Here is a 10,260-nt window from a genome sequence, read left to right as displayed (position 1 = left end):
CAGCCAGGAATGATCCCCTGGGTTGGAGCTTGTCATTTATATAAGAGGAGTCTCCTCACTGACCCCCATTTCCATAGACAGCTCTAAACAGATCAGTAATCTCAATGTCAGACATCATGATGAAGTCAGCGCTGCCAAGGCCAAATGTACCCCTTCAGGGATATGGCCTCCATCTCAGAGGAATTGTAAATGAAGTCATACCCCATTTGCAGTCTTCAAAGCATGTCAGGGTTGCTGTCTGTCTGAGTGACATTCAGAGAATTTTCTTGAGGCATCAAGAGGTAGGCGTATGATGAAAGTCTGTGTTCATGCTGGCACCACTGAAGCACAGTTGGTAGACACTGACCTCATGTTATCAGGGACAGGGACAATTTTTCTCAAGCTCTTCACCAAACAAGTTCTACAGAAAAGGGGACTTGAAGTCCAGGCACTCTAAGAAGCAAGGAGTAAGAAAGACAGTCTAAAAAGGACACTCTAAGAAAGTCAGGCACTGAAAGCTTTGGGTCCAATCCTCTGTACTAATCCGGGTTGGCAAGAAGATAGGGTAAAAGACATGTATGCTTCAAGCCTCTTGGACTTCCAGTCAAGTTCAAAGGTGAGTAATTGATTTTGATCAGAGAGGACATTGGCAACATACACTGGCAGTGGTTCAGACCCTCCCTTTAGCTAACACAGATCAAAGAAGCTAATCATCCTGAATAAAAGTGAGATGGAAAAGCCAAACATCACCCATCATCCTTCTTTGGGTGTCAATCAAAATACGTTCAATACTTAGCTTGCTGTTGTTACAGACAGAATGAGCAGACCCGAGTTATCCATAATCAGACCCAACTAGGCCACGTGGTTGAAGAGGAAGAATTCTGTCTTAGAACCAGGTAAACCAGATCTCACATTTGATTCAACCCTTAAAGGAAATCGGTCCTGGGTGTTCATTGGAAGGACTGATGTTGAAGCTGAAACTCCAATACCTTGACCACCTGATGTGAAGAGCTGACTCATTTGAAAAGACCCTAATGCTGGGAAAGATTGAAGGCAGGAGGAGAAGGGAATGACAGAGGATGAGATGGTTGGATGGCACCATCGACTCAGTGGACATGAGTATGGGTGGACTCTGGGAGTTGCTGATAGACAGGGAGGCCTGGTGTGCTGTGGTCTATGGGGTTGCAAAGAATCAGACACAACTGATCGGCTGAACCAAACTGAACTTATGAGCTCTAGGTCCTCAGAGAAGTCACTGGACCTCCCCAGTTTTCATCCTCCTATTTGACCTGAGAGTTTCATTACTGGAGAACTCTTGGATCCATTCCAATGGTAGAATTCTATTTCATTGATTCCATTTACGGAAACTACAATCTCTTTTCCATCCATTCACAAAAAGCAAGAGTCCTTGCAGTTGTTTTAAGATTTGCAGCCAAGTCAGCTGTCTATCATTCAACTATCTCACACTCACCCCTCCAGGTCCAGACCTCTTGACTCTGGTGGTGGGATCCGACATCAGCCGCTGTCCCAACACCCCCCGGCCCGCCTGCCGTGGCTACCTGCACAAGAGGACACACTCCGGGTTCATGAAAGGCTGGAGGAAGCGATGGTTCGTGCTGAAGAATGACGGCTGCCTCCAGTATTACAGACACAAGAAGGTAAACTGAGGGGAAGGCGGAGGGCTGGAGCGCGTCAGAACACGCCACTCTGGGGAGTGCGGTGGGTGCAATAACAAAGGATTGCCTTGTCAGGTCCTGCGCATGGTGCAGGATTCTAGAAACAGGGCTCTCTCCTGTGACTTCTAAAGAACTTTTCCTTCTCCAGAGGTTCAGAGGAGTGTAATTTATTTTCTCTGCGGCTGCATAAATCAAGGCTGGCATGAGTTTCTATCTCATTTATTCCTATTTTCAGACGCTCTGTGAAAACTCTCTTATCAAAGTCAAGAAAATAGGAGCCAAACCGTATACCTAGTGCCCTAGAGAAATCAAGGCCAACTAAGGCAAAGCACAGCTAACACCTCGCTGGCCCGCGTGTGTGGGCGCTGTTTCCTAGGTAACAGGAGCTGGTGTCAGTGAGGCTTCTGAAGCAGAAGACCTGAGAATATACTTCATCTCCTCACCTAGGGCCCCGTAGAGCAGCGGTTTCTAAACATAGGTGAAGGTTGAAAGCTTCTGGGGAATGTTCTCAGAATATGAGCTCTAGTCCCCTTCCCCAGTGTTTCTCCCCTTGTTTCAGCCAAGTCTGAGGTGAGGCATGGGCCTGCAGGTCTGGGGAAGGGACTTGGGGTGACTTTAGCCCACAGTGTAAACAAACAACCAGCAGGCCATGTCCTGTGGGCAAAAGGGTTTTCTCTGTCCTATGCAATACACCACCAGGGCTTCGCTGGGAGCTCAGTTGGTAGAAAATCTGCCTGCAGTGCAAGAAACCCAGGTTCCGTCCCTGGGCTGGGGAGATCCCCTGGACGAGGAAATGACAGCCCACTCCACTATTCTTGCCTGGAGAATCCCATGGACAGAGGAGCCTGGTGGGCTACAGTCCACGGGGTCATAGGAGTCGGACACAACTTAGCAACCAAACCACCACCGCCATGCGATATTCCATGCAATTCCCTGGTGGCTCAACGCAGGAGACGTGGAAAATGCAGGTTGGATCCCTGGGTCGGGAAGATCCTCTAGAGAAGGAAATGGCAACCCACTCCCTTATCGTTGCCGGGGAAATCCCATAGACTGAGGGGCCTGGTGGGCTACCATCCACAGGATCGCAAGAGTTGGACACGACTTAGTGACTAAACAACAGCAACATGTAATGCGATGTTTAATTTTTTTTAAATCACATGCAAGCATCATACATTTCCAGAGATTTTGCACAGAAATTCCGATGTCCAATTAAAAGTCTGCAGCTGAGTAGTGGCTGCCTCCTCCAGGGAGACAGACAGCTGCCCAGTCCAAGAGAGGGCCCACTGCTTCTCTTCCTGTATCCCCTGCCCTACTGGCTTCTCTCCAAATATTATATTGCCCTAATTTCTTAATTTTAATGGTTTGGGGGGTATTTATATATTTTAACAAAGACATTAATTCCTCTCCGTAACAAGGAATATCTATATATCTATCTGTGTGCTTAGTCACTCAGTTGTGTCCGACTCTTTGCGACCCCACAGACTGTAGCCCACCAGGCTCCTGTGACCATGGGATTTTCCCAGGCAAGAATACTGGAGTGGGTTGCCATTTCCTTCTCCAATATATCTATCTATATGTATATAAAGAAATCAATACATTAAAAAAAATGAGTGACTTTGCATGTGGAATCACTGTGAATGCTTCTTATTTCTAGACTGTGGATCACTTATTTGTGACACAGACCAGGAGGTAGCTGCCTTTCATGGCAATGTGAGCCAATCAGCTGCTTTGCAAAAACCCTGTCTCCCTCCAGTGCAGGAAAATAAGATTCTCTGCAATCAGGGTGAGAAGACTTGCTTTCTGTATTCTGAGTATGAAAGGGGAACAGACCAGAAGGTTCCAACCTGGGTATGCTTCAGAAGCCCCTGACGAGTTTGCCAAAGTACACATGGAAACTATCTCCCGCCCCCTTACCTCCTGAGTGGGGCCCTGGAAACTGTATGTTCTTTTGTAAGCAGTCAAGGTCATTCTGAAGGAGCAAAGTTCATTCCCTTCTAGAGTCATAGAAACAATAATGCAAGCTTGCCAGTTGTTCTTTCATGGAGTAGATGGTTTGTTATCCGGAGAGTGTGTGCTTCCCACCTCCCAGTGATGATAATTTTTGTTTCCTTTTGTGAGATAGTGACAGTAGTATTAATAGATGCCAGCTTTTCTTTAATGGCCTTCCTCAGCAAAACAAATGCATAAAGCAACCTTATGTCAAGCATCTCACACTTTTAAGACTCCTAGTTCTTGAGATTTAGAATGGTTCAATCTAACCAGGGGGCAATCACGGAGCTAGTGGTGCCTGCAGATGTTGTATTTGGCTCACACCGTGTTTTCATAAATTTTTTAATGAAATGCATTCAGGTGAAGCATGTGCTCTCCAATCTGCCATAATCCCTACTCTTGCTCATTTCCTCACGCTGAGCCCAGTCATTTAAATTACTCACTAGGCCCTGTAGGGATATGCGTGTGTGAGTCCTGGGGTAGAATTTATGTGAAAAATTAAAAGGGTGGTGGTAGAGTGGTTAGAATTAAAATAGATTAAAAAAAAAAAACCACTTCTAGTCCTGTTTGGAAAAGAAATATGCATGTTATAGTGAGTTTGGACACAGCTAAGAAAAGAAGCATCTTGAGTAACTGCAGTTGGAAGCATCACCACCACAATAGGTTTAACACAGAAATGGTAGAATATAAAAATATGGTTTTATTTTGTTTACAAAGGGCCAAAATCAGATCCCTTGCAATGCGACAAATTCCAGAATATATCATGCATAATCTTTAGGGTAGATTGCAGTGACTGAGAAGAGTTAAGGGAGCATCATAAGAACACAGCAGATTAAATTAGCAGAAAATCAACTCAGCTATACAGTATTCATTCATGCAACAAATATTTATTGAGTGCTTTTTAAGAGCCAGGCATTATGCTAAGCACTGGGAATTAAAAAAAAAAAAAAGACACGGTGCCTGCTGTGTGTACTTACAGCTCCTGTTGCCGCTCCGTTTCCGCTTATATCAGTGGAAGAGACTGACATGAGGAAATTGACCCACAAATAAAGATGCAATTGTGATTGGTGCAGTAAGAAAACTTATAGGATGGGAGAAGATAATTGTAGCAGTCTGAATCCAAACAAGAGGTGCAATCATACAGAGATTTAAAAAGTGAAGCTTCATGTAAATATGGCTTCCATGATGTCTCAGATGGTAGAGAATCTGTCTGCAATGAGAAGACCCAAGTTCGATCTTTGGGTCGGGAAGATCCCTGGAGAAGGGAATGGCAACCCACTCCAGTATTCTGGCCTAGAGAATTCCATGGACGGAGGAGCCTGATAGGCTATAGTCCGTGGGGTCACGAAGAGCTGGACACGACTGAGCGACTAACCCGCATGCATAATAGGCTCTAAGAGAACTCTGTGTCACCCAGAGAGAGTGCTCACGGAAGGGCAGCCCTAGGAAGGGCAGCCCTCTCCAAGGCTCTCCGTGGGAAACGCCGCTGAAGCTCCCGGCTATCAGAGCAGCTCGTCGGTTTGTTGAGACAGAGGTAGTTAGTCTGTAGTCAGAGAGCAAACAGGAAGTAACCCTGTGGAGCCCAAGTCGGGGCGGGCAAACTGAAGCTGGCAGCTGGTACCTGGGTGAGTCACAGGAGCTGGAGATGCCTCTACAGTAGGGAGCCCGGAGCACAAGAGATCCCTGAGGGGAGGACCGCAGGAGCTGGGGAAGTGAGCAAGCGGAGGGCATCAGGGACCCAGGTGGGCAGGGGGGGTCCCCATGGGGAGGGTCACGGGAAGGTTTGCATCACGTCACCCGAGAGCCACAAGGTTACCGGGGACAGCGTGTCCTGGGTGAAGAGCTCAGACAGAGCTTCCCCAGAGGTCCACGACTCAAACTGCAGACCTACCCTCAGCAGCTGCAAAAAGCAGACCCCTTCCCCTTGCAATGTTCCTCTGTCGCCCTCTACTGAGGAAACAGTGCGCTTATTGTTTAAAAAGCACAGACACAAACCTGGAGGAGGAATTGCGTGCATTATTGCAGAACAGGTACTCAGGGGTGAATTTGGAGCTGAAAGCTGCAAGTTCACAACTGACACAAGATTAAAACGGAAGGTTTAGTATAGATTAGAAGACTCAGGAGTATATAATGAATTCCTTCTTGAGGATGTAACATTTTAGCTTAGGCCTAAGGGCTGAATGAGGGGCTTTCTTCGTAGTTCAGTCGGTAAAGAATCTGCCGGCAATGCGGGACACTCGGGTTCGATTCCTGGGTGGGGAGGATCCTCTGGCGAAAGAAATGGCAACCCACTCCAGTATTCTCACCTGGAGAATAGCAAGGACAGAGGAGCCTGGTGGGCTACAGTCCATGGGATCGCAAGAGTCGGACACAATTTAGAGACTAAACCACCAACCACCATGAAGGGTGAAAATACTGTTACCAAGAGAAAGCGTTGGGATGAGGGTTCTCTAGGCAGGAGAAACAACACGTAGGAAGTCCTTGAACTGGATGAAAGCTTGATAGGTTTGATGGACTCTGAGAAAGCCCAGGGTAGCTACACCACGTGCAGGGGCGCACATGGTTGAAACACCAGTCACAACACCCGTGCCACAGCCTAGGCAACAGGAGGCCCTAGGTTAAGTAGTCTTGACCAGGGCGGGAATAAGGAAACTAACTGGACGGATCTCGAGAGATATTTAAAAGCTGAAATCCGGATTTGATGATGGACTGAATGCGGTAGGGAAATGGAAAAAATGGACAATCAAGGAGGACCAAAGTAGCTGCTTGGTAACTAAAAGGCATCATTTACTGAAAAAGAAGCAGGTTACCAGGGTGTAGAGCAAGGTAAGATGAGAAGTTCATTTTGGACTACAGTTAGAGTATTGTATATACTTTATATTCAGAGTATAGCAAATATACATACGTACAGGAGAGCCTAGAGGAGCTATCTCACGTTGAAGGTCAGGAAGGGCGGCGGTGAGGAGATACCCTTCGTCCAAGGTAAGGAGCAGCGGCTGCGCTTTGCTGGAGCAGCCATGAAGAGATAACCCAAGTAAGATGGTAGGTGTTGCAAGAGGGCATCAGAGGGCAGACACACTGAAACCATACTCACAGAAAACTAGTCAATCTAATCACACTAGGACCACAGCCTTGTCTAACTCAATGAAACCAAGCCATGTCTGCGGGGCAACCCAAGAAAGGCGGGTCATGGTGGAGAGGTCTGACAGAATGTGGTCCACTGGAGAAGGGAATGGCAAACCACTCCAGTATTCTTGCCTTGAGAACCCCATGAACAGTATGAAAAGGCAAAATGATAGGATACTGAAAGAGGAACTCCCCAGGTCAGTAGGTGCCCAACACGCTACTAGAGATCAGTGGAGAAATAACTCCAGAAAGAATGAAGGGATGGAGCCAAAGCAAAAACAATACCCAGTTGTGGATGTGACTGGTGATAGAAGCAAGGTCCAATGCTGTAAAGAGCAATGTTGCATAGGAACCTGGAATGTCAGGTCCATGAATCAAGGCAAATTGGAAGTGGTCAAACAGAAGATGGCAAGGGTGAATGTCGACATTCTAGGAATCAGCGAACTAAAATGGACTGAAATGGGTGAATTTAACTCGGATGACCATTATATCTACTACTGTGGGCAGGAATCCCTCAGAAGAAATGGAGTAGCCATCATGGTCAACAAGAGAGTCCAAAATGCAGTACTTGGATGCAATCTCAAAAACGACAGAATGATCTCTGTTCGTTTCCAAGGCAAAACATTCAATATCACAGGAATCCAAGTTTATGCCCCAACCAGTAACACTGAAGAAGCTGAAGTTGAATGGTTCTATGAAGACCTACAAGACCTTTTAGAACTAACACCTGAAACAGATGTCCTTTTCATTATAGGGGACTGGAATGCAAAAGTAGGAAGTCAAGAAACACCTGGAGTAACAGGCAAATTTGGCCTTGGAATGCGGAATGAAGCAGGGCAAAAACTAATAGTTTTGCCAAGAAAATGCACTGGTCATAGCAAACACCCTCTTCCAACAACACAAGAGAAGACTCTACACATGGACATCACCAGATGGTCAACACCAAAATCAGATTGATTATATTCTTTGCAGCCAAAGATGGAGAAGCTCTATACAGTCAACAAAAACAAGACCAGGAGCTGACTGTGGCTCAGATCATGAACTCCTTATTACCAAATTCAGACTCAAATTGAAGAAAGTAGGGAAAACTGCTAGACCATTCAGGTATGACCTAAGTCAAATCCCTTATGTTTATACAGTGGAAGTGAGAAATAGATTTAAGGGCCTAGATCTATCTAGATAGATAGAGTGCCTGATGAACTATGGAATGAGGTTCGTGACATTGTACAGGAGACAGGGATCAAGACCATCCCCATGGAAAAAAAATGCAAAAAAAGCAAAATGGCTGTCTGGGGAGACCTTACAAATAGCTGTGAAAAGAAGAAAGGCAAAAAGCAAAGGAGAAAAGGAAAAATACAAGCATCTGAATGCAGAGTTCCAGAGAATAGCAAGAAGAGATAAGAAAGCCTTCTTCAGCGATCATTGCAAAGAAATAGAGGAAAAGAACAGCATGAGAAAGACTAGAGATCTTTTTAAGAAAATTAGAGAAGCCATGGGAACATTTCATGCAAAGATGGGCTCGATAAAGGACAGAAATGGTCTGGACCTAACAGAAACAGAAGATATTAAGAAGAGGTGGTAAGAATACACAGAAGAACTGTACAAAAAAGATCTTCATGACCCAGATAATCACTAGAGCCAGACATCCTGGAATGTGAAGTCAAGTGGGCCTTAGAAACCATCACTACAAACAAAGCTAGTGGAGGTGATGGAATTCCAGTTGAGCTATTTCAAATCCTGAAAGATGATGCTGTGAAAGTGCTGCACTCAATATGCCAGCAAATTTGGAAAACTCAGCAGTGGCCACAGGACTAGAAAAGGTCAGATTTCATTCCAATCCCAAAGAAAGGCAATGCCAAATAATGCTCAAACTACTGCACAATTGCACTCATCTTACATGCTACTAAAGTAATGCTCAAAATTCTCCAAGCCAGGCTTCACCAATACGTGAACCATGAACTTCCTGATGTTCATGCTGGTTTTAGAAAAGGCAGAGGAATCAGAGATCAAATTGCCAACATCTGCTGGATCATGGAAAAAGCAAGAGAGTTCCCGAAAAACATCTAATTCTGCTTTATTGACTATGCCAAAGCCGTTGACTATGTGGATCACAATAAACTGTGGAAAATTCTGAAAGAGATGGGAATGCCAGACCACCTGACCTGCCTCTTGAGAAATCTGTATGCAGGTCAGGAAGCAACAGTTAGAACTGGACGCGGAACAATAGACTGGTTCCAAATAGGAAAAGGAGTCCGTCAAGGCTGTATATTGTCACCCTGCTTATTTAACTTATATGCAGAGTACATCATGAGAAACGCGGGGCTGGAAGAAGCACAAGCTGGAATCAAGATTGCCAGGAGAAATATTAATAACCTCAGATATGCAAATGACACCACCCTTATGGCAGAAAGTGAAGATGAGCTAAAAAGCCTCTTGATGAAAGTGAAAGAGGAGAGTGAAAAAGTTGGCTAAAAGCTCAACATTCAGAAAACGAAGATCATGGCATCTGGTCCCAGAACTTCAGGAAATAGATGGGGAAACAGTGGAAACAGTGTCAGACTTTATTTTGGGGGGGCTCCAAAATCACTGCAGATGGTGACTGCAGCCATGAAATTAAAAGACGCTTACTCCTTGGAAGAAAAGTTATGACCAACCTCGATAGTATATTCAAAAGCAGAGACATTACTTTGCCGACTAAGGTCCATCTAGTCAAGGCTATGGTTTTTCCTGTGGTCATATATGGATGTGAGAGTTGGACTGTGAAGAAAGCTGAGTGCCGAAGAATTGATGCTTTTGAACAGTGGTGTGGGCAAAGACTCTTGAGAGTCCCTTGGACTGCAAGGAGATCCAACCAGTCTATTCTGAAGGAGATCAGCCCTGGGATTTCTTTGGAAGAAATGATGCTAAATCTGAAACTCTAGTACTTTGGCTAACTCATGCGAAGAGTTGACTCATTGGAAAAGACTCTGATGCTGGGAGGGATTGGGGGCAGGAGGAGAAGGGGACGACAGAGGATGAGATGGCTGGATGGCATCACTGACTCGATGGGCGTGAGTCTAAGTAAACTCCAGGAGTTGGTGATGGACAGGGAGGCCTGGCGTGCTGTGATTCATGGGGTCGCAAACAGTCGGACACAACAGAGCGACTGAACTGAACTGATAGTATTTAAAGGCATGGAAATTGATGAGACTATTAAAGGGGAGAATATAAAATGAGATGCAACGAGAATCCTCAAACCCAGAGAGTAGACAGAGTAGGGAGGAACAGGAAGAGTGATTGAGAGGGGTGGCCGGAGAGATAGAAATGAAACCCAGAGAAATACGGTGTCATGGAGGCAAGACAAAAAAAAAAGTTTCAATAGGGAGGGTGATAGTGTCTCCTGGTATTGCTGAAAGGCAATAGTGATGACTATTAGGAAGCCTCCACTGGGTCTGGCATTGTGCAAGTCCTTGGAAACTTTGTCAAGAGAAGTCGGGTATACAGAGTGAGT

The 10,260-nt window shown here is 45.5% G+C and overlaps 1 protein-coding gene across 1 annotated transcript in view; it reads left to right on the top strand.

Annotated features, from left to right (window-relative positions):
• The first annotated feature begins 789 nt into the window (after positions 1 to 789).
• Positions 790 to 10,260, top strand: part of LOC138440547 (uncharacterized) — a 68,107-nt gene continuing 58,636 nt past the window's right edge. The window contains exons 1-2 of the mRNA XM_069590261.1: positions 790 to 875; positions 1,459 to 1,637. Of these exons, the coding sequence (XP_069446362.1) occupies positions 1,566 to 1,637 (72 nt within the window). The 5' untranslated portion in view covers positions 790 to 875; positions 1,459 to 1,565. The remainder of the gene's footprint in view (positions 876 to 1,458; positions 1,638 to 10,260) is intronic.

Source organism: Ovis canadensis, chromosome 5 (genome assembly GCF_042477335.2).
Source record: "Ovis canadensis isolate MfBH-ARS-UI-01 breed Bighorn chromosome 5, ARS-UI_OviCan_v2, whole genome shotgun sequence".
NCBI lineage: Eukaryota > Metazoa > Chordata > Mammalia > Artiodactyla > Bovidae > Ovis > Ovis canadensis.
This window is presented reverse-complemented; position numbering and strand designations above follow the sequence as displayed.